The following is a 24,345-nucleotide window of genomic DNA, read 5'->3' as shown; positions in this document are numbered from 1 at the left end:
ACATGTATATGGTGTGATTGTCAGGTGTCCACGTCTTCGGCTATATACTGTCATAATAACTATGAATTTATTGTACTGTTGTCGTGTTAAAATGAAATTCACAAACAGTTCTTCAATCACAAATAATATATAATATTTTATATAATACCAAATTATGGTTTCTTAATTTATAATCAATTTCTTTTTGTTATATATATATATATATATTTATTTATTTCTTAGAACTACTTGGAATGACTCGTGCGTCATGTTTTCATTCAGGTCGTTATTGTTCCGTTGCCGTTTGTGAGGTTCCGCCACATTTGAAAATACAAAGTGCGTGTTCCATGACCATTAACTGTAACAGAAGGAACAAGTGACGCTTAAAATAACGTTAATCGGTTATTTACCACAGAAAAATGGACCAACATCCCAAACGAAGAGCGTTGGTGTCGTATAAGAAACAGTTTGAAAGTAAAACCGATGACCTTTCAAACGGAGTGAAGATGAATGAGTACGTCTGTAGCAGGACTCCAACAGGTACACAACCCGCTCGCCCTGTGACGTCACGCGGCGCACAACAGACTCTGCTGAGAGAAGACGAGAGGACCGTAAAAATACCAAAGTGTTGGGAACCTCTGAAGTGTAAAAACGCCAAAAACAGTGCGTTTCAAATGGTAAAAAGCGAAATAACCCCGGGTAATAAGACGGATAATGTCTTTATGACTCCATTTTCTTTATCTCCATTGACCACCTGTACTAACGCCAGTCATGTGGTCTCGGTTAACGGAAAGAAAATGGTCAGAGATCTTCCTCTAAGCGCGGAAGACAAGCCTCGTTTCACCTCCGTGTGCGCGGAGACGCTCGGCAGCGCGTGCAGCGTCGAAGCGGCTACCGAGTGCGCGAGCCTCAATCCACCTGAAACAGGTAAGAGGGCGAAGCGCATGTCAGGACTGATAAACTGTTTTCTAGTCAAATCATGGCCTAAAATCTCGTTTCCTTTAAACAGCCAAGCCAAGCATAAATCATCTGCGTACTGACGTTTTATCGAAATTAGTGACCATACAGTTGGAATTTTTTTATATTTATATATACAGTATATTTATCAATTGAGCGATAGATAGATAGATAGATAGATAGATAGATAGATAGATAGATAGATAGATAGATAGATAGATAGATAGATAAATATGAATGCCAGGACCACCTAATGTTTCTCATTCATTCATTCGTTAATAAAATAAACATTATAACTGTTAAACAATAATACACTCCACAGCATGATGTTATATGAAAATTATGTGCAGCCCACGTGTATAATAAGACTTCTCACCGATGTTAAACTGGGAAGGTGATCGGAAAAAATCGTCACATTCAAACAACCGAGGGGTGATGCTCAGGGAGTTGCAGAGCACATCTCAGTAGCCCCTTGTGTAATGGTTTATCACAATAGTGGCTGTATGTCCAGCCTGTGTGCAGGCCAGGGGAATGACCTCATTCACCCATAACAGGCCTGATTAATACAGTTCTAAAAAGAACCTGTATTACATTGTTAAATGCAACATGAGGTCTGATTTGTATGAGACAAGACGAATAACAAAAATGATGGTTGTATGATGGTGAAACATTAAATAATATATCTTGTAATAACTTAGAGCTGTGTTTTGTGAAGTGCACACAAAAAGGTCTATGGTGGTTTTCACCATCCATAGCAGTTAGGAGGGGTGAACTAGAAACTTCATGTAAACAAAAATGCTAAAATAATTACTTTGAGGTCAAATGAATACAACTGTGTCTTGTGTGTTTAGTGTTGATATAAAACTTGATATAAAATTTGCCCTGAAAAATTATTCTATCAAAAATATGCTGCTAAAAACAAGTTTTGCAAGTAATTTATTCCTCTTTATTCTGTTCACAATATTTTTTTTATTTAACTTAATTTTTCTTTTTTATCCCCAAGCTTATTATAACACAGCAAATTGCAGAGATAAAGCAGGCTACATTAAGAGGCCCATGAATGCCTTCCTGGGTTGGTCGAAGATACATCAGCCTATCTTCACCAAGGCCAACCCAAATGCCAGCAGTGCACAGATCAGCATGCAACTTGAGATCGAGTGGAACAAACTGAGTGAAGAACAAAAGGCACCTTACTATGCAAAGTCACAGGGGCCTAAATGGAATCACAGACATCAATTTCCTGGTGAGGTGCACAGGGTTTTCAGTCACTTTGAAAAATATCAGAGTTCAACTCTGAGACATTGTTATTTTTATGCTTCTTGCTACACTTTTGTTTTCTATCATGTAGACTGGTTTTATAATCCAGGGAAGAGAAAGCGATTCAACCTAGAAGAGGAACCTTTATACACCACCTCTAATGCCTCACCACCTGTAGCCCTGGCAGTGCCTCAGAGACCTGCATCTCATGACATCTATGTAGCATCACCTACAAACTCCACCTTGCAAAACTTAGTCTTTCAGACCTGTCCAATGTCCTCTGGTAAAGAATACTGTCATATTTGTCACATCATTTCTCTTACACACCATAATTTTCCTTAAAATAACTGTACTGGAATTATAATGATCAGTTTCCTTATCCATCAATTTTTAACGTAAACATTGATTGTAGCAGCCATACAAAGCACAGTAGTAAGCTATATCTAAAAACAAATCAATGATAATAGTTTACTAATAATAATAATAATTGCATATGTAATTATGCACACAGCAATCTTGTGATATTGCTATCGTATGGCACTTACAATTTGGTTTCCTTTTAATTTTCATTCGTTCATTCATTAATTACTTTATTCATTCATTTTCAGTAACCAGTTTATCCTGATCAGTGTCCATTGAGGGAATTACTAGTTTTAATAATTTTAATAGATTTAATACTAGTGTCCTTTTCATTGTAATTAATAAGGTATTTCTCCAGAACATAATTGGATTCTATCTACAAAGCTAGCATGTGCTGATGCATGTGTGATCCATTTATGTGTTAGTGGTCTATCTTAACAGCAGAATCCTTATGATTGATGACTGTATGTGTGGTCATAAAGTTTCAGGTTTATCCATAAACAATTTAAGTAGTCAGTTAATGCCAGTTAAATTGTATTTTATAAAAAAAATTTTATTGGCATGACACTTTAAATGCTTTACACTGTAGACCACAATCAGTCAAAACTGAGCTGTGTCATGCTTTTAGATCCATATACAGTATCTATATTGTTGTGTAGAAGTGATCCGACCACAACACATCTGATATCTTTGTATCTTTTTAGGCAATTTGCACTGTACAATATCACAAAGAAGACCTGCTCTAGAACCAAATGTTAATATAGTCAAGGACAAGCCGAGAGGAGCACCGGTCCATGGCATGGTGTCAGGACCTAGCAGACATTTCACTGGCCTTTCCCACTTATACTCGCAAGTACCACTGGTTCATGGGGGCAACCATTTTGCCCCATCTGCTTTCCCATTTGTTCCACCATTCAGCATGCCTGGGTTGACATTCTACCAGTCCAGGTGAGTTAATAAGCTCTACTGAAATGGGTTCAGAAGACAAATGGATGCAAATGAAGTTTTACAGTGGCATCCTTCGTAATTGGCCACTCATTTGCTTTATGGTATTCTGTTTAATTTTCTTTACAGCTTCTTGCTTTATTCTGACAACCCAAGCAGACAGGGTCATCTCATGGGCTTGTACATCGACCCTTTCCAGAACCATGGTGTCTTGTGGGGACAAGATTTACAGCCAAACCTCCACATTACCAAGGAGGTCTGTACCAGTGGACAAAAATGACTTTGAGAATGTGAACAACCACCTCGGCTCATAGGAGCAACGTATCAGAGATGTTAGAGGGTGATGAACGTCCAGTGCTTAGAGGGCTTTAGTGTACATGCTGTCATGTCAATTCTCAGTTAATATTTATTTCTAATATTTGTATTTAGTTTTATTGCTCGTTGAAATAAAGATTTTGAAAGCCTAATGTGTGATGATCGAATTCCCAATCACGAAGAACATATTTTTATTTTATTCCCCAACCTAAAGTTTCCTTTATCAAATAGTGATGTAGCGTGACGTTGGTCAAAGAAAAAGGCTTTGAGAAAAGTATTGCGTGATTGATGGATCTCTGGACCAATCAGCTCCGGAAGATCACGATCACCCTCACAAGGCAGCCAATGATGTGCGAGAAATCCGTCAAAGACGTTTTTGTCGGTAGGAAGTTTCCTGTTTGGATTTTTAGGCGTAATGGCGGAGCATATAGAGGGAGAAAGCACTACGGCTAGCGATAGCAGGTGAGATCCGCTTTTAAACGTTTGTTTCAGATTATCGACAATTTCCTTATGTGACCTTCTGCTAGAAACGCGAACAGGCTAACAATTAAACTGAGAATTAACGCTCCTGCTGGTAGCTACCGGGTCTTATGGCTGTTTCTCAAACCAACTCAGATAGATCACACGGGTCACTGAGTCATGTTTATTTTTTTGTGGTGCACTGAAACGACAACATAACTAAATATAGCCAGCCTGAGATGTGAATGTGTGATTGTGGCAGGAAGGCGTAGTAAACGGGGCGCGTTGTGTTTTGCTAACTTTCAGCTAGCTACCATAAAATAATTCCTGTTGCACATAAAAAACCGATTTATAGAAAACACTGAAAATGATTGAATTCAGAAATGTAACTTTATTTTTTTTAACTTTATTTGCTTTCTACATGATAATTTAACGACGTTGACTAGATAGCTTACTCTGCTAGCTGTCCAGATTGTTGCTAACGTTATTAATGTATCTAGCAAACGACGTTCGAACGCGACGTCACGCCGCGTTGCATTATGGGAACATTCCGCCATTTTTCGCTGTTTAGTGCTTTGTTTCACAGCGCGGAAGCTAAATAGTAGTGTTGTTTTATTCGGGTTTATTATATTGTTGTACAGATTTACTTACTACTGACATATTTAGAGAGCTGTCTACAATGTGGCTAATAGTCTTTGAAGGAACAGATGTACAGCATTGAATCTGAAACCAATGTTCAGGAGCAAAAAAATAAATAAAAATAAAAACCTGCTAGTCAGCTTTCAGCAGACATTTGCCGGAGTTAACACTAAAACACACGCACACAGTATTGCTGTGTTTAATGCGAGGTTGTAATCTAGTGTTACATTTACATTTCTGTCATTTAGCAGACACCTTTATCCAGAGTGACTTATAGTTTGTTTTTTTTTGTTTGTTTGTTTTTTTTGTTTTTTTTTTTAATACAATTTGTACAACTCAGGGTTAAGGGTCTTGCTCAGGGGCCCAAAAGTGGCAGGTTGGTGGATCTGGGATTTGAACCTATGACCTTCCGGCCAGTTGTCCAACATCCTAGAGCCAGGGCAATAGAGACTGCCTGGAGGGGGGAAAGAAAAGATGGAAAGGGGGTTTGTGGTGCAGGGGAGTGTTTTCTTCAATACTCGCTCTATTAGAATTCCCAAACAGGAAATGCCAAAGAAATCTGTTTAGTAAAAATAAAAAATCCTTTTTTGTCACCTGAACTGGTGTCAACAACGATTTCCTCAAGTTAAAGGAGTGGTGTCCTGTGTATATAAAAGTGTTTTGTTTTAGTTTATTTAAAGGCAGGGTCTCAGATGTTTGAAAGCTAATGTCGACATTTGAAATCACCGAAACAAACACACCTCTAACCCAAATGGGTCCCACCCCTGTATTGATAGCCCCGCCCACACATTCATACGCAACCCAGGCAAATAATGGAAAGAAAGGTCTTTATCATAGCTGAAGGGAAGAACAATACGATTGCAGATAAACAAACCAGCAAAAATGACACACAAGCATAATTATACAAAGGACGGCATATATTAGTTCTGTGTAACAAAGCAAAACCAACGTTACTCACCTATCGAGATGGAAAAACCGCCTCGGTGTCTTAAGTAAAGTTGAATTTCCAGAGTCAATAACTCCTGAGCTAAACACTGGTACTAGCAAAACGAAGTTGTAGCTGCCTCTCTACATTACTACAATAGAAAAGAGGTCTTATTTGTGTAGTATCAGTTAAGGGGGTCTTCAGTAATCTGTGAATATGCGACCAACTTCCCGCTCCTTCAGTTCTCTCCAGCGCTGGAAAGCTGATCCTATATTAACACGGGTCCTACTTCTTGCCTTATTGTAAGCCTTTCTTCGCTTTCTTTCTTTGTTTTTATCCTGAACACTCTCTCTGCTGCATATTGACAGGCCCCGCCCCTTTCTGCTCATTTTCTACACGTTTGTTTTGATTTTTGTTTTGATTTTTGTTTTGATTTTTGTTTATTATTCGGCACGACTCAGATTTCTGAAGCATTTCTCAAAAATTGGAGACCCTGCCTTTAATGTATAGGCACAAATTAATAAATACATTTTCAGTTAGTGCTGTCTTTGTGTTTGATGCACAGATGTTCACCATATTGTTACATCATAATGCTGTGCTAAGACTGCACTTATGAATTTATTTTACTATTCTATCTTCCCTAAGAATGGCCCTGCAGCAGGCTTTACGTTTTCCTAGCCCAGCACCTTCTCCCAGCACAGTGATGCGAGGTCCTCCACCGCTTCTAGGTCCTCCACCACCCCCGTTCGGCATGATGAGGGGGCCTCCACCACCCCCTAGACCTCCTTTTGGACGTCCGCCTTTTGATCCAAGTATGTCAGCGATTCCCCCACCTGGTGCCATGCCTCCACCAATTGCACCACCTCATCTACAGGTACATTTGCTTATTCATAACACATTACAATTTCACAAACATTGATGTGTTTAATTATGTTTTATAATGCTTATTTCGAACTATTGTCGTGTACACAGATGTAAAATGTAATTTAGTGTAACTTTTGTACTGTAATGATTTGGTGCTAAAAAGCAGACTCAGTTTCACAATTCCTTTCAAAAAATCTTTCCTCTATATCCAGAGACCCCCATTTCTGCCTCCACCCATGGGGAACATGCCCCCTCCTCCTGGCATGATTTTCCCTCCTGGAATGCACCCAGTCCCAGCAGCTGGGGGTGCTGGAGGTACAGCCACTGAGGAGATCTGGGTAGAGAACAATACCCACGAGGGAAAGGTACCGATACCACTGGATATTATGCAACTTTTCAACAATCTTTTTTAACAGTGTTTTCTGCTAGTTTGGGCTCTTGGGGAATGTTATAGTTATGTTATATCTGAAGAGTCAACACGCATTTGTTTTAAACGTGTTTTTCTATAACATATGGTGTTAATTTGTTTATCATCCAGTCATTGTAAAATCTGCCATGAAAACCTTATTATTTTTTCTAAGGTCTACTACTACAATGCTAGAACCCGTGAGTCAGCCTGGACCAAACCGGAGGGAGTTAAGGTCATTCAGCAGTTAGAGCTTGCGTCTATTGTGACTGTCCAAGCAGGAGCACCAGGAACTACATCCAGCACTGCTTCTACTACAGTCAATACGGCAACTGCAGTGACTTCTATCTCCACTCAGCAGGGTTCCCCCACCCATACCCTCACAGTCAGTCCTGAACGCAATGCTAGCCCCACACCCATTGTCTCCCAGCCTGTCACCAGTAAGTACTGAACACATTCATAGATCTTTTAGATGATGATATGCTCTGTCAGGAAGAAACGTTTATCAAATTCAACAGTGGCAACTTTCACACCTTAGTTGTAGCATTTACGATTTTGATACATGATTTTATGATATGACAAATAAATCCTCAAGGTCAATAAGGGAGGTGGATTTTAAATAGTAGTTGGTGTTGATGATATCTTAATAATAACAAATTATGTTTCATCTCTTAGTTATACGGTTATACGGTGTCATGTGAATGAAAACCAAGTTTGCTGCTTTTGACTATTATTTTGTAACTTGAGCAAATACCTTCATTTCTACATCATTTTCCTAATATACGAAACTCAAATATCACTTGTCCACAAGGATGGTATCATTATGGAAAATATAATATTATATATCATTGGTCAAGGCCAAGTTCAGCTGGCCTTTTTACGTTCATAAACTCAGTGATGCATTGCTTGACTTTATTAACACTTTCAAATCATCATTTAGATTCTCACAATTCTTACGCTAGCAGAATATCACTCCACCTTGTAGCTGGTTGGTATTCAAGTGCTACTAAAACAGGAAAATCACCAAGTTTCTTTTTCCATAAGATAACTTCCTTGTTTTGCTCAGTTTGGTGAGTTTTAAATGGTGCCTTGACCCATGGATGCAAAACTTGCTGAAGTCTTTTCCAGGGACCTATCCTCGCTCTCTTCTTCAAAGTAATTTAAAACATCACAGAATCTATCTCTTACTGTTGTGTTGTTGTAATGTTGCAACATTTTCAAACCTATTACTTTTGATGAGTGCTACATTGTTTGCTGTAAAAGTGTTAAGTTGGGCTTTTCCAGCCTGATGTGTTGGATTTTAATTTTGACTGTTACAGAGTGTACAGAGTACACCTACAGAAAAAAGGGAAGCCATGAATTTTATAGCACTAGACAATATGATAACTTGAGACAACTGGGCCTATGCTGTTTTCACTGGCTTTTATGTGCACAAAAGTTTGCACAATTCCAAAATCTATGTGAACTTCCATCTATAATTAAACAATACTTCTAGGCTGCAGACAGTTTTACTTATAACTGGTCTCTGGACCTTTTCAGGAACTACTAGAACTTCCTGTTTTGGTATTATTGCAACATTTTAGGTATATGGTTTAATGGAAGACCTCCTTTTCTTGGGTGCTAATAGCATTAGATCCATTGTTATGTATGCTAAAACATTTTACCAAAGGGTTGTGAATTTTAAAATGTTACATATTGTCAAATTGACCAATTTCTGCTATACAGACCTCGGTTTGGTGCTCATTTGTGATTAATAATGGTGAAAAAAATACATTTATCCCACGAATAGCATAATGCAAGAAAAGAAAATTGAAGGACCAATGCAAGCTAAATGTTCAGAACCTTCTATGTATTTCAAGTATATCTGCCATATGTCTGATTGCTTATGAGCAAGATCTAAATATGTTTGGTCAGACAGAAAAAGTATGCGGTGATCTTTCAGTGAAATGTGTTCAAATGTGCTTTTTCTTTTACTGTAGCTCCTGCTGTATCTGAGATGCCCCCTGTAGTTTCCACCCCTCCTGCCAGTGTTTGTGTGACTCCGGTTGCCATGGTTAGTGTTCCAACAGTCACAGCTACAGTTACTGCAGGGCAGGCAGTACCTTTACTTCCTCGAAGCCTCCCACCAGGTCTTCCCCATGCTGTGGCACAGCCAGCTGCTGCAATCCCAGCATTTCCCCCGGTCATGGTGCCCCCATTTCGGGTGCCTTTACCTGGCATGCACATTCCCCTGCCAGGTATGACAAATTATCACTCTCAAACCTTTTCTGACATGTTAATTAGGTCTACTGGTCTGCTACAGTGTTTTTATATATATATATACACACACACACACATATATGTATATATATGTGTGTGTATATATATATATACACACACATATATATACATATATGTGTGTGTATATATACATATATGTATATATATGCATATGCATGATACCGTGTTTATAAAATGGTGTGAAAATATGCTGTAAAGTAAGAAATGCCTTCAATAATAGAAGTTTTAATTATTTTTATGAATTAGAAAGAAAATGAACAAATCAATCAATATTTGGTGTGACCCTTTTAAGCGTGAGTTCTTCTAGGTACATTTGCACAAAGTCTCTTGAAGAACCTGCCAGGTAGATTGTTCCAAACATCTTGTAGAACTAACCACAGAACTTCTGTCAGCCTTCCTATGTTTTGGTACATAGTTGAGTCTTTTAGCTTTGTTTCCCCATTGGAGGTATAGCTTCATCTATGAAGACCACTTCTGACCAGGTCTACAGTATACAGGTTTCACTGATTTCTGCCAGTTATTTTTTGATGACCCTGATTCTGATGTAAAAAGGAAGATTTTCTTGTCTGACCACTGCATCCACGGTCCTCAATGTTACCCATTTCTTTGTGCTTCTTCGAAATAGCCTGAACAGCACATCTTGAAACCCCAATCTGTTTTGAAATCTTGCCTGGGAGAGACCTTGCTGATGCAGTGTAACTACAGTCTTGTCATGGTGTGTGTCCTATGACATGAAATTGTCTTTTACAATGTCACCTTAGTAGCAGTTTGGCTGTTCATCACCCAGTGTTAAGCCTCCTACACAGCTGTTTCTGTTTCAGTAACTGTGTTTTTCAATCTACAGATGAAATCAATGATCAATAGCACCTTGGAAAAATCATAAAACTGACGCTAATCCTGCTTAATCCCTGACATTGTGCAAGTGTACAAAGTGTGCAAGATGCTTGTTTGAATCCTAAAGGTGGTCACATCAAATATTGATTTAGATTTTTTCTGTTGCTTACTTTGCATTTTGTAAACTGATAAAAATAAACAATTAAGAATGCTATCAAAAATATATATTTTACTTTATAGCCCTACATGGACTTACATGGAATTTAGCTGCTTATTACATTCATGGTGATGTATACACATTTGGTATATGTTGTAGTACTGTAAATCTTTTTTTTAATGTGTATATATATATATAAAATAGGTATGTTACCGAGCATGGGCCCTCCTTTAGTACCCATGATGCACCCACAGCTGACCATCACAACCGCTCCAGCTGCTTTAACGGGTGCGCACCTGCTCACAGAATGGTCCGAATACAAAACGGTAGACGGCAAGACCTACTACTACAATAACCGTACTCAGGAATCCACCTGGGATAAACCTGCTGAACTGAAGGGAAAAGGTATATGTTGTTTTTGTTGTTGTATTGATTATTGTTTTAAATTAAAATACAAGTGGCCTGTGCAGACAACATTACATCTCCTTGTACTTTGTCTGGTCATCCAGATAAGGACAGAGATGAAGCTAAAGATGACCATTCTGCTAATGACAGTGAAGCTATGGATATTGGTGATATAGAACTTAAAGCGGAAGCCTCCATTCTGGCCAAAGAAGTAAAAGAACTTCTTGTATTGATTATTAGAATGAATAATATGAATCAGGCCTTAAATTGTTGCTGGTCTTGCAGGCACCAAAGGTGGAAGAAATGACCGAAGAAGAAAAAGCAGCCCAAAAGGCTAAACCAGTGGCCACCAACCCTATCCCTGGAACTCCCTGGTAAGCTGTTATGGGGAAAAGGCTTTCAAAATAGTATGAACTAGAACTTGTAAGATTCTTGTGTAGTAATGTATGTATTTTCTCCCTTTTTTTAAAATTGTTTGCATTTTGTAGGTGTGTGGTATGGACTGGTGATGACCGTGTGTTCTTCTACAATCCCACTACACGACTCTCCATGTGGGATCGGCCAGATGAGCTGGTTGGTCGGGTGGACGTGGATAAATACATCCAAGAACCTCCACACAAGAAGAGTTTAGATGACGCAAGGAAAATGGGTATAAACCCTCATAATCCATAAGATTTAAGATCTTAAACTTGAAGGGTTTGGAAAAACTAAGTGAGTACTTAAACACTGATTGTAAATGAAGCAGTGCAATCGTTTTATTTCAGCCACAGGCATCACCAAAGAGGACCCTGAAGTCAGCTCAGAAGAATCTCAAGATGAGCCTTCTAAGGCTAAGAAGAGGAAGTAAGTACCAGTCTTCTTTCTTAAAGAGACCGCAGGAGACCAGTTAAGTAATACAGAGGGACACCTAGCTTCTGCTATGTGTTGAACTAAGAGCATGAAGGATAAACACAATTTACTAATTAAATTGGATCATAACCATAAATGTATCCATAATAAATTAATTGTTGATTGGACCTTTATTTTAGTTTTTACTTTGGAGAATTTCTTTTGTCGAAATGTACCCAATGATGATCTATTGTAACGTTCAGCTTTATTCGGGTCTGTAATGAGTGGTGACCTCGTATTGTCCAGATTTACCAAGTCAAGTCAGTCACTGTTTCCCATCAGTGCCCTTCAAGCCTGCTTCTCTCTGACCCCAAACAGTGGTCGTGTTGCACTGGGGACTATTTTTCAGGGAACGCTTCTAAGCTCTGGCGATGCCAACATGGGCCTCCAAGGTAACCCACCTTGCTTGACCTCTCTCTAGCCTGCATTAGGAAAACCCCAGTGAAGCAATCGAAACACCCTCATTTGAACCCTGATTTTTCTACTACTTTTTTTTTTTTTTTTTTTGAATAGTAGGAATTCAGAAGTAATACTAAGGGAGGGAACAAAAAATTACGCTTTAAAGATTGTCCTGGTCAAGACCATACAAAATTTTCAGATGATAAAAGGAATGGTCTAAGGATGAAAATCATAATCAGTCTGATATATCTCTTTCTTCAGAATATGAAATGTCACATATTTACCAACTTCTCATATTGCTGTTTCCCCCTTCAGGAAAGAGGAGGTGAAAGAAGGTGATGCTGAGAAAGAGGCGGCCGTGGAGGCCGAGCTGAAGGCAGCTCGGGATCGGGCAGTTGTACCCCTGGAGGCCCGTCTCAATCAGTTCAAGGACATGCTGCTGGAGAGAGGGGTAAAACACTTCAACGCAATACTCTAAGCAGCTCTGTAATGTTAGACACATAAATCTGAATGGAAACCCATCAAGGTACAATCTTCAGTTTGTTCTCCTTCCTGTCCTCTTTCTTCGTATTTCTCTTGTTGGTGTTTTCTCTATTGCTTCTGATCTGTCTATTATTTGAGTAAATGATGTATAGATTATGGTGTTCTAGAAAGTTTAAATATTTGCAATTGTTGAAACCGTATGATTTGGATATGAACTTGGGACGCATCAATATAAAAGTGTTGGGCCGATATTTAAAAACTAGCCAGATATGTAAATAATTGCAGAATTAAACAATGTTTAGAGAAAATACCAGATGGGTGACAAATAAAAGGAACCTCCAGACTGCATAATCTAATTAAGAAATTAACATCCTACAGCTTTCATCAATCCTATGCTTTATTTTCAAAAACCTATATGTAGTATGCACCAAGACCTGAAAGCCTTCCCCTGAAGTGAAGGGGTCTGGGTCCTCTGCACTGATTTACAGTGACTCTTCTTTCAGTCACTTTTATCCTACAATGAAACAATTTCCTGATGGGTATGGTCTCTTCAAAAGTGACAATGTTCCCATCCACTGTGTGTAAGTGCTCTTTGATTAGTATGAAAAGGATAGAGATCAGCTGTTTTGGCCTCTTCGCTCATTCGCCCCAAACAACATTAGACAACTCTGTCAACCTTGATCATCAAATTACAATTTGACTGTCTTTTGCAGAATAGTATTCCATCCAGTTCTAGATGTTGGGACACATGTTGTTCTGGTAGCTTGCGGTGGCCCAACATCTGTCCAAGACTCTTCTGGATTTTCCTTCAGTTTGTTGCCTGCCTGTATGTCAAAGTTCTGCAGGTTTAACTGGCAGTAAAATTCAACATGCATATTTAAACCTCTGGTTATCATAGTATTGATTATTGGACAGATCACATCAATAATTGGCAAATAACAGCCTAGAAGAATATCGGCACCAACAGTATTGTGCAGCCCTAAAATTTACTGCTTGTTTATTGTGGAACAAATTACGTGCCTCAAAAATTTACAACATATTTTTATTGCTTCTGTTAAGCATTGGTGTTCCTCAAGGTTCAGTTCGAACATGCACAACTGGCAGAATGCATCACCCCCTAGTGATTACTATTTTGCTGTATTGCAACATAAAACCTAAACACAGAAGAAAGAAAAACCCATTCAAAAATATTCAAAAGTGTTGTTGCAACTGACCAAAAATAAAATAGTCACTAGGGGCTGAATACTTTCTGGTGACACTGTATAGTGTATTGTTACATGCTTTGAAGCAAAAGTTTTAATTGATACCTGATGTATAACATGTAACATGGTATAAAATCTGATTTATTTTTTATTTGAAGTCAATTGTTCAAAATCAGCATTGTCTTCCCTGACCTTGCCTATGATATGTGACAGTAGTATAAAGCTGAATGATTACATTAAATGAGTAATGTGTATGCACTATAAATATGTAATGAAATGAAAGGAAGAATTCAGGACCCACAGAGACAGCAGCTTCTTCGACTTACCTAGTTACACTACAGTTGTAATTTCCATATGTATTGCACAAAAAGAATTGTTTCCCATTGTACCAAATAATATTTGTAATTTCTTGTATAATAGCTCTCAGACAGTAAAATAAGCAGATGAGTAACGAACTAGGCCATCTGCAGCATTAAGCTGCTTTACATTAGATTTTTTTCCCTTCCCTGATGTTTATATATTTTTTAATCTGTAATCACATTCTATTCTGACAGGTTTCAGCCTTTTCCACATGGGACAAAGAGTTGCACAAGATAGTGTTTGATCCACGTTATTTACTCCTCAATCCCAAAGAGAGGAAGCAGGTCAAGAATACTTTTACTTACTTTTATAACATTGGAGTTGGAAAAAGTGCTTAGTTTTGACCTATAGTACAATTTATTATGCTGTTGTTTGTAAGAATTCCTGTCTGTATCTACAGGTATTTGATCAGTTTGTGAAGACTCGGGCTGAAGAGGAGAGAAAAGAGAAGAAAAACAAACTCATGCAAGCAAAAGAAGATTTTAGAAAGATGATCGAGGATGCCAGACTTAACGTTAGGTTTGTTGGCGAAACCTGCAGCGCATACCAGGCTTTAATATTTTTTGTAAATGAACATGACAATTACACAGCCACACTAACTTTCAATGGACATTAAATATTTAATATTACGTGGACATTTGACCATCACACCCATACGTGTGCCTTCTTCAGCTGTTTCTCCTGAAGTTGGAAGTATAGAACTGTGCCTTGTAGATTATCATGAAGAGGCCTATGTGCATAACGACATGTTATTGTTGGGAAAGACTTTTGCGTGCTATGTACAGATCCCTGAACACCTTCTGAATTCATTTTAATACCAACTACAATTCCTGGCCTTTTCATCTGTCTTTAGTGCCTGACCTTACTAATGCCCTTAAGGCTGAACGGACATCTCCACCATGCCATGCTCCCAAATATACCTATAAGAAGAGTGAAGGATGTTATTGCAGCAAAGGGGGTCATGTTTCATTTAACTAGCAATCCTGTATCTTTGCTAAAAATGTGCCTCAGTGAATTGTATCCACTTTCTTTCCTAAACTAGTGTCCCATTTGTATTTGTACTCAACAAATAACTTTGATATAAAATTTCTATGCATGTTATGCATTTTTTGTTTGTCCCTGTGCAGAAAAGAAAATACATTTTGCATTTGCATCCTTAAAGTCCCCTTGCAATTTTGTTATTTAGGACAACATTCAGCGAATTTGCCTCTAGACATGCGAAGGATGCTCGTTTTAAGGCTATTGATAAGATGAAGGACAGAGAAGCCATGTTCACTGAGTTTATGACTGCCTTTAGAAAGAAAGAGAAGGAAGACTCAAAAAACAAAGGAGAAAAGGTAAATCTATTATCATTTTTATTCCCAGACTTTATGACAATAACTCCAGATTATCCTAGAAATTAGATAAAATTTGTCTAATATTGAGTTTTGACAATCCCAGACTTCGGTAGGTCTTTCCTAACTAGATCCTTCCTCTGTGTGTGTAGGTGAAACATGATTTTTTTGACTTGCTGTCTGACCATCATGTGGACATTCAGCAGCGCTGGAGCAAAGTAAAGGACAAGTTGGAGACTGATCAGCGCTACAAAGCTGTAGAGAGCTCTGCAGCTCGAGAGGAGCTGTACAGACAGTATGTGGACAAGCAAGCAAAGGTATGGGACATCTTTTTACTTTAATTTGATCTGTTTGTGTTTTTATATGTATCAGAGGTACACAATCCTGGGCTGCATTTTCAAGGCAACAAAAAGGAGCATTGCCTTAATAAATGTCTTGGGTTTAAATTATCTCTCCTCAGTTGAAATCAGGTGAAAGTTGCTTTTTCTGAGAGCACAGGCTTGTTTATGTTTATTACAACTCATGTAATGTAAGTGATATATTATAACAAATAGCTTATTATGCAACCTTTTAAATGTACTGTTAGATGCAATACTGTATTGATTGAAACATTATAATGTACATGTCTCCCAGTAATGGTATGATGTACACAATCCCCTCGGAATGTGTTGGAATGACAAGGATAATTCTGTTGTTTTTATTATGTTCGATCTATGTGACTGAAAAAAAAACAATGAAGTGATTGGTGTTAATTAGGGTGTAGTCTGATCTGCATGTGTTTGACTGGCTTTGGCTCTCCCGTTCGGCAGTGTGTGGATGCTGATAAGGAGAAGGAACTGGAGCGTCAGGCCCGAATTGAGGCAAGTCTACGTGAGCGAGAGCGTGAAGTGCAAAAAGCCAGATCTGAGCAAACCAAGGAGATAGACAGAGAGAGAGAGCAGCACAAGCGTGAAGAAGCTATCCAAAGCTTCAAAGCTCTGATGTCTGATATGGTTAGTACACCTATGTGCATGCATTACGGTGCTATTAACAATAATGCTAACTATATATTTACATTGTACATTGCCACAGTTTCTAAATAAGTAGGAATACCTACATCTAATTTACAGCTTGTAATATTGTTGGCCTGATATACAGGTTGTTCTCTTCCACATAACTGAAGTATGTTACTTGAAGTAATTAATTTATTTACTGTATTTACTGTGTGTGTTCTTGTGAATAGGTGAAGTCGACCGACGTCTCCTGGTCAGATACGAGGCGCATTCTGCGCAAAGATCATCGCTGGGAATCTGCTGCTCTGTTGGAGCGCCATGAGAAGGAGAAGTTGTTTGAAGAGCATGTAGAAGTACTCACTAAAAGAAAAAAAGAGCATTTCAGGCAGCTGTTGGACGAGACCACCATGGTGAGTGACATGCTGCCACTCTTTTTTCTTCTTTTTACTCCCCATAATAACGCATATAAGCAGTTTTTGAAAAATAATCTTATTACATATCTTGTGTTTATTATATTACTATATTGATCTTTTTTTCAGAATTGTTTTTTTTCTTTGTATACTTTGTCTTCTCCAGTGATTACAGATTGACTTTGTGCACATTGTTCTGCCTGAAGGTGGTGCTAGAGTAATGAATGTTGAATAAAAGTGTGATGGGCCATTTTCCTTGTGTTGCAGATTACACTGACCACAACATGGAAGGAGGTAAAGAAGGTCATTAAAGACGATCCACGGTGCATCAAGTTCTCCAATAGTGATCGAGTGAGTGAGCGAACCCCATAACAGTAGATTAGTGTAAAAAAGTCCTTTGTAAGAAAAAAAGGCAGTGTTAACCTCATTAGTTTTTCTTTAATCTTTAGAAAAGACAGCGAGAATTTGAGGACTACATAAAGGACAAATACATCACAGCCAAAGCTGACTTCAGGACGCTTCTTAAAGAGACAAAGTTCATTACATATAGGTAATGTTCATTTTTTTCACATTCTCTGAACAAAGGTGGACCCTGTTTAACCCTCCTATTGTCCTCCTATACAAATTAGGAGCGCTGAGTCAACTTGACCTTGTCTGTTTGACTGCTTATAAAAAAAAGAAAGTATATATATGATAGCCATTTTTTTTTCACCTTTTTAGTCTAACTTTTTTCCCAACATATTAACACATATATTTTGCAAAAAATAATATATATATATATGGTATAATAAACCTTATTTATACACAAAAATGCCTAATTTTTTAGTAAAAAAAACAACAAACAAACGGAAATTTAGAATTATTTTCACTATAGAGGCACAAATGTTAATGCATAATTACAGGCTGGTATATTTCGAAGGCAGGGGATTGTTTTGAACCCATTTTGACCATTTTTAATGTCAGCAAATAATAAAACCTGTTTTTTTCCAGGCCAAATTGACTTGAATGCTTATAAATCAAAAATTCTACAATTATCACCATTCTGTGTGTAATATCTATTTTGCCCACCTGATGTCATCTGATCAACCAACAACAGGCTACACACACACACACACACACACACACACACAAAAATATGCCATAATTTCATGTGAATAAAACCTTTTACACTCCTTATGTTTTTTTTATTGTACTTAATTTATGAACGATAAACCTTATGAAATTATGCCATGTTTTGAGTAAAATAAGCAGAAATTATTAGATATTATTTTGTATAACCACTGACTGATAAATGTCAAACATTACTCAGCATATATCCAGGCCAAAGCTGACTGATGCAACTAAATTTATAAATAAGAGAGGAAACAAACATGATTTGAACGCATAGTATATACTGGTCTGAACACATAGTTCAACGAAAATAGACAAAATTAATTTTACTTGCAAAGTTTGGAACAATCCTGGTAAATTTCAGGCAAATATGTGGAAGAAAACCCAAGTTATGACACATTAAAACCTTCCGGCCGGGTCAAATAGACCCAGGGAAAATAGGAAGGTTAAGATATTAGGTTTGAGTGTTCAAGAAAATAAAATTCTAAATGCTAAAAGAAAGGAAGTATATAATTAAGGCTTTATTTAAAAAAAATAATAATTTTTTTTTTTGTTCAAGTAGAGCATCAGAAAAATATCAAACACTAACATGCTTGGTTTAATTTGATGATGCAATACATAAAAGAATCACTGTGTATTATAGACAGAATTTATCATTTTTGCTGTTTGCCAGAATTCAGTTGTAGTTGACAAGTGTTAGGATTTCCAAACACCCAGGAATATTCTTATTAGAACTTTTTAAAACTCATCATTGTGTGTAATTCAATAAAAAAAAGGTTTCACAAGAAGTAAAAAATTCTAAACAATAGTGAAATATTTCCTTTGTGCTTTTCTTAGATCCCGAAGACTAATCCAGGAATCAGACCAGCACTTAAAGGACGTTGAGAAGATCCTACAGAATGACAAACGTTATCTGGTCCTCGAGTGTGTTCCTGAGGAGCGGCGAAAGCTCATAATGTTCTATATAGAGGATCTGGATCGTCGAGGACCCCCACCTCCTCCAACAGCATCAGAGCCAACAAGACGCTCTACCAAGTGATGAAAGCCCAACCTCTGTGGACTGAACCCTGTGAATTTATCCTGCACTGAGCACAGTGATTATTCAGAACATGTGTGTATTTAATCAAACCATGTACATTTGCTGGCTGGTGGATTGGCTAGCACAAGTTAAGTGCTCATGTTAATCTGTGATCTTTGGCTGTGAAGCAGGGTCAAGTAAATCCATGTGTAGTCTCAGCCATGACTGGTACAGCAGTGAATCATCAATTCATGACCCAGAATGTGTATTTTTAGTCAGATACTCCTAAAACAGCAGGGAAAGACGTATATGAGCCAGTGAAGTGTTTGTTTTCATTAATTATGTACCAATCTGTAAATGATGCAGATGTTTCATGTTTCTTAAAGTGGTTTGCTTACTTATTGTTTCTGTAAGCAGTGACTGGAAATAAACACAGCCTCAGGCTTTTTCCATTTTTTTTAAATGCATACATGAGTGTTTCTTCAGCACACAGGTAAGATGCCAAAACATCAAAAAAAACAAATATATTTGCATCTTGTGAATTTGTTACCAGTGGCTGAGAGCAATAATACAATTTAATTTTACTGTATAGCTCTTTTAATAATAGACATTGTCTCAAAGCAGCATTATAGACCATATAGTTTTGGCTGTCTATGCTGATCATTAACAGATAGCTTAAATGCTATTTTGAAAAGTCTAAAAGTAAAAAATTGGATTTTTTTTAAAACTCTAAACATACAGTAACACTAAGCTTATTCCTATTGTAAAACACATCAAACCTAAACCTTCTGTAACCTAAACTATGACCCAGAAATTGGCTTGCTTTTCTCACTAAACTCATCCAAAAAAGATTTTAACAACCAAAAAAATGACATTTTAAATACAAAGACTGCTATTTTACAGATAGTGAGACTAATGAGAGATAATATTATTATTTTTAGCTCTAATCTTAACCCTAGGTTTATTTTTAGATGTAACCTGTGCAAAATAATTTACTTTAACCCTAACTTTAAATGTTTTAATGTCTTTAAATGTCTTTGCTGTATCCCTAGCAATATACATTACACTTATACATTTTGGAAGCATTCATACATTCAGTAAACCTTCCCTACCCAAATCAGCAGGCTTTAGACCAGGTTAAACAAAACACAGCATTGTGGATGGATAGGAACATACAGATCTTAAGAGAGCATTATAATGAGGTAATTTAATCGGCCTTATCAGAGATAAAGGTGTTTAACACGGAAGCTTTTAACAGAGCAGAAACATTGGGGTAGGTCTAGATATAGGAACAAAATCACTGATAGTTTACTTCAAACCTTGAGATCCTTGTTGAGCCAAATATTCACCTGTCTGTTTGAACCTCTCAATTGTAGGAAATCTTTTCCTGCCCTGCCTGAAATGGAAGTGCAGCCTGGACTTTAGAGGGAGGCTGAAAGTAGGAGTAAGAACAGGAAAAGGGAACAAAAACCAAGACACTCACAGATACAAAACAGCCCTAAGGAGCAAAGAGAGAAAAGGGTCAATATGTGACACGTGGAACAGTTAGTGGAGGGAACAAAAATGGTCAATTTCAACAATGATATGCATATAGTGTTAGAGCCGGAACACATAGACTCACCTTCATGCATCATTCCACTCGAGACAAATCCTGAGAATAGGAATCAAAGTTAAAGCCATGCCATATAGCCACATAGTTAATCAAGGTGATGACCGCATTGTTCTTTCCTCTGTGTCAGTGTGTGTTTCAGACAGGTTAGAGAGAGAGGTACCACTACCACTACTACTGAAAAAGTTGAATAAAATCAGCAGAAAAATGTCAGTTCGTACCTGAATTGAGCAGATTACGTTTTCACACCGTAGCACGAGATCCGGTCCATTGGCGTTCAGACATGGTGGTGGGCATCCTTAACTTTTTGCTTGATCAAATAACATGTGAGGTGTGAAAACGAGAGTGCACCACTCCCCACCTCTCAAACATTACAAATTTATCAGCGTAGACATTGAATCAGCTAGAAAAGGAGGTTTTAGAAAAAGGATTCATCCCAACACCACAGCAATTTGACCACATGGAGCTGTATAGGAACGTACACAAATACACACGCGACTAAAACTTTTAAATCCAGCGGAGAAGTGGATGGTGCCCTTTGAGTTCCATGCGTTCGACCAATTGTTAGTGATTGCGTTTCGGAGCCCTATCAGGTTGCCAAATTTATTGACCACCACATCAACTCATTGTCTCATTGATACACATTTAGGCTTAGGGGCAGTTAAGGAGGCTTTTCTTAAATATCCAGACCTAACAGACCGGATAGGGAAATCTTACAACTGTTAGAAATAAGAATGAGAAATGATTTTGAGTTTAATGGTAAGTACTTCCTCCAAGGCCATGGTACTGCAATGGGTAAATAGTTTGCCCCAGCATATGCAAACCTGTATATGAGTGCCCAAGTACACAAGTATATCTGAAGTTTTTAGATGATATTTGGTATTTGGACCTATTCAGAGGAGGAGTTTTATACCTTTTTGGGGACTTCACACAGCAATTGAGGTCATCCATAACAAACAAAGGGATAGAATTGCCTTTTAGACACACAGGTATTTTTCAAGCCATCAGAGAACAGAAACATGGGTTTGGCCACTAAAGTATTTTTTAGACACAGACCGACATGATTTGTTACATAAGAGCAGCTTTCATCTTAAACACACATTTAAAGGGATAGTAAAACTCACAATTAATTACATTCCATAGAATCTGCAGTTTCTCTGAGGAGGTGGAGGAAGCCACCCAGACATTATTTAAACCACTCAAGTCCAGAGGCTATGAAGGTCGTTTCCTGAGGGAGATCAAAAGGGAAGTAAAACAAAATCTTACCAATTTATCTTACTTAAAAATAAAGAAACAACAAGAAGTAGTACTTTTTGTACTGACCTATTTTAATTATCCACACAATTTTAATAAACAATTTAGGGAACACTTCTGCCAGGTCAAAGAATCGACAGCGGAATTGGACTAATTTAAACTCATTGCAGCCTAAAAAAATTTTAAAAATAAAAACCTGAAGGACATTTTAGTATATACAAGAGTTAACAAAGCTAATAAGAACAAAAAAGAACAAACACACGTACTGCAGACCAAATACTTGAAAAATAACTATTCTGGATTAGGTATACCTATAGAGCAGACCCTACATCTGGATAGTTTTAATGTAGTATATGCCATCAGATGTAGGGACTGCCAAAAATTATAGGTAGGTGAAAATAAAAATAAACTAATAAATAGACTTAGACAACATTCCTACCAGATTAGGAAAGGTAAGAAAGGTAATGTACTATACACCCAGAGCAGGAGGGGATGAACAACATAACAGAGAAAGAAAGCAGAGAAGAGACTGATCAGACTTTTGGACACATTGGAACCCCTCGGCTTAAATGAGAAAATAATTTAACAAATAAATTATGTCATTAGAAATTAGGCTTCTCCCTGCAGTGATTCTTACCTGATGTTCTTTGGATATCTACTGGTAAAGCATATATGTGGAGAGAATGTTGATGAATGCGTAAAAACACTGGTGAAATGTAATTTTAATAAATGATGACCTATTAGGAAATTGTTATTTCTTTAATTATATGCATGTTTTGTACAGTGTGGTGATATATGCAATTTAGTGTGAATTTTGAAATGTTTTTTTTTTTCACTTTGGATATATTTGGCATTTTTAGCACTTAGGGTAGGGTACTTAAATGCAACAAAACATTCAAATGATAAAGACATAGGTCAATTTCTAGGGTATTACTGTTTTTTTAGCATTTCAATCTTCATATTAATTGAATCTTAATTAAATGCTATTAATTATACTATTTTATCATACATTTATTTATTTTTTTATTTGTTTGTTTGTTTGTTTGTTTGTTTGTTTGAAAGGTTTTCTATTGACTCTTTTTTAAAAAAAAAAAAGATCTTTGGGTACTGATTGCAAATTTTTAAGGGAGTAAGTTCTTCACCAGTATGGAGAGTAGAGAGGGGACAGGAGGATCTGTAGGATAAAGTAGTTTGTGGTTAACTAAATTAAAATGTTTACACTGAGGATACCAATTCCTTTGCTATCCTTGACTAGGTCATTTACAGCTCATACAATGTGGTAGGTCCAACGCCTGTCCAAGCCTGGCCCTTGATCCCAACTCAAACCTAATCCTAACCTTTAACCAACCTTCATGTCCCTAACTCAACCCTGAATCTAACCTGAACCTAACCCCCCTCTCTTTCCCCTTAGGCCTTGGACTATGAATCGATGGATCTTGGGTTCAAATTTCCACTAATGGGCCTGTGATCAAAGCTTGTTTATAATAATTTTTTACCACGTACTACCAATAATGGAAAGGGTAGAAAGTTCTCTTTTAATTAGGTTTTCCTTTATTTTTTTTAATTCATATTTAATATTTAATATTTTTCTATATATTTTTGCACATTTTTTTATTCTTTGAATGTTTTAAATATTTTTTTATTCTCAACATTCATTCATTCATTCATTCATTCATTCATTCATTCATTTTCTACTGCTTATTCGAACTTCTCAGGTCACGGGGAGCCTGTGCCTATCTCAGGCATCTATTCTCAACATATTCAAAGATATTTTTTTATACATAAAAGAAAAAGATGTAGTTGGAGTCTATGCCCTTGCTTGTCAACTCCATTGGCAGTGGGGTTGTTTACCCCTAATATAACCCAGCTTTCCCTAAACCGCTCTGTAGTCCCAACCCCCACCTCAGTCAATACCTGGGATGGGACCAATGGACCTGACCATGATACGGGGACCCAGTAAAGGGAGAGTGGAAGTTTTTTGGGTAGCCTGTGCACAATAAACTCATCAGAGATTTAAAATAAATAAATATTTATAAACCTAAACCCTGAATTGATATTTTTGCACACTTTTTGCTCTTTGCACATGCTGTCTCACATTTCAGTCGTTTGCTGTTTTGCACAATCCTTTACATTACCTCATGTAACTGCTGCTATACTGTAACACTGTGTTCATTCTAGTATTTACACTGGTCGGTGCTGTTTCTGTTTATTGTTGTAATGAGTCTGTCTGTGTTTTTGCCCGGTTTCTGTCTGCTGTCTTGCCCTGCTCTTAATTGTTAATTGGAACCAGCCGAACCAGCCAGGTCGCCGGAACCGGCCGAACCAGCCGGTTCAACGGAACCAGCCGGGCCAAATGGGTCGCCGGAACCAGCCGGGTCAACGGAACCAGCCGGGTCAACGGAACCAGATAGGCAGACCGGGTAGACGGAACCAGCCAAACCAACCGGGTCGTTGGAACCAGATGGGCCGACCGGGTCGACGGAACTAGCCGAGCCGACCAGGTC

General features: G+C 37.7%; 2 protein-coding genes and 1 long non-coding RNA gene across 4 annotated transcripts; 2 read left to right on the top strand and 1 right to left on the bottom strand.

Moving 5' to 3' along the window:
- Positions 1-275: 275 nt before the first annotated feature.
- LOC113638550 (transcription factor SOX-30-like) lies at positions 276-3,965 on the top strand. Of its 2 annotated transcripts, none has more exons than XM_027139843.2 (5): positions 276-906; positions 1,940-2,179; positions 2,303-2,476; positions 3,258-3,501; positions 3,628-3,965. In XM_027139843.2, the coding sequence occupies exons 1-5, from the start codon at positions 399-401 to the stop codon at positions 3,776-3,778; spliced, it is 1,317 nt and encodes a 438-aa protein (XP_026995644.2). In that variant the 5' UTR covers positions 276-398; the 3' UTR covers positions 3,779-3,965. The 2 variants fall into 2 exon arrangements, with proteins under 2 accessions (XP_026995644.2, XP_026995643.2); XM_027139842.2 differs by having other exon boundaries at positions 278-906; positions 2,285-2,476.
- A 153-nt stretch (positions 3,966-4,118) lies between these two features.
- Positions 4,119-19,435, top strand: tcerg1b (transcription elongation regulator 1b (CA150)). Its single transcript, XM_027139838.2, has 20 exons — positions 4,119-4,275; positions 6,482-6,710; positions 6,913-7,065; positions 7,282-7,546; positions 9,086-9,343; positions 10,582-10,782; positions 10,887-10,993; positions 11,068-11,156; positions 11,271-11,431; positions 11,547-11,625; positions 12,385-12,520; positions 14,309-14,398; positions 14,515-14,633; positions 15,301-15,451; positions 15,601-15,765; positions 16,258-16,440; positions 16,671-16,850; positions 17,118-17,201; positions 17,300-17,400; positions 18,798-19,435. The coding sequence occupies exons 1-20, from the start codon at positions 4,229-4,231 to the stop codon at positions 18,997-18,999; spliced, it is 3,000 nt and encodes a 999-aa protein (XP_026995639.2). The 5' UTR covers positions 4,119-4,228; the 3' UTR covers positions 19,000-19,435.
- An 897-nt stretch (positions 19,436-20,332) lies between these two features.
- On the bottom strand, positions 20,333-21,184 carry LOC125139801. The gene is made up of 3 exons (XR_007138904.1): positions 20,809-21,184; positions 20,600-20,629; positions 20,333-20,476 (listed from the first exon to the last, which is right to left on the bottom strand). It is a non-coding gene; the product is annotated as an uncharacterized LOC125139801 (long non-coding RNA).
- Between the last annotated feature and the right edge of the window lie 3,161 nt (positions 21,185-24,345).

This window comes from Tachysurus fulvidraco, chromosome 21, assembly GCF_022655615.1.
Source record: "Tachysurus fulvidraco isolate hzauxx_2018 chromosome 21, HZAU_PFXX_2.0, whole genome shotgun sequence".
NCBI classification, from domain to species: Eukaryota; Metazoa; Chordata; class Actinopteri; order Siluriformes; family Bagridae; genus Tachysurus; species Tachysurus fulvidraco.
This window is presented reverse-complemented; position numbering and strand designations above follow the sequence as displayed.

What these genes read in the sequence shown, in the direction of transcription:
- LOC113638550 (XM_027139842.2), top strand. Translation starts at nt 399, where the DNA reads ATGGACCAACATCCCAAACGAAGAGCGTTGGTGTCGTATAAGAAACAG. An exon ending in CCTCAATCCACCTGAAACAG is followed by an intron (nt 907 to 1,939) that starts GTAAGAGGGCGA and finishes TTTATCCCCAAG; the next exon opens with CTTATTATAACACAGCAAAT. An exon ending in TCACAGACATCAATTTCCTG is followed by an intron (nt 2,180 to 2,284) that starts GTGAGGTGCACA and finishes TCTATCATGTAG; the next exon opens with ACTGGTTTTATAATCCAGGG.
- tcerg1b (XM_027139838.2), top strand. Translation starts at nt 4,229, where the DNA reads ATGGCGGAGCATATAGAGGGAGAAAGCACTACGGCTAGCGATAGCAG. An exon ending in CCTCCATTCTGGCCAAAGAA is followed by an intron (nt 10,994 to 11,067) that starts GTAAAAGAACTT and finishes CTGGTCTTGCAG; the next exon opens with GCACCAAAGGTGGAAGAAAT. An exon ending in TGTTGGACGAGACCACCATG is followed by an intron (nt 16,851 to 17,117) that starts GTGAGTGACATG and finishes CTTGTGTTGCAG; the next exon opens with ATTACACTGACCACAACATG.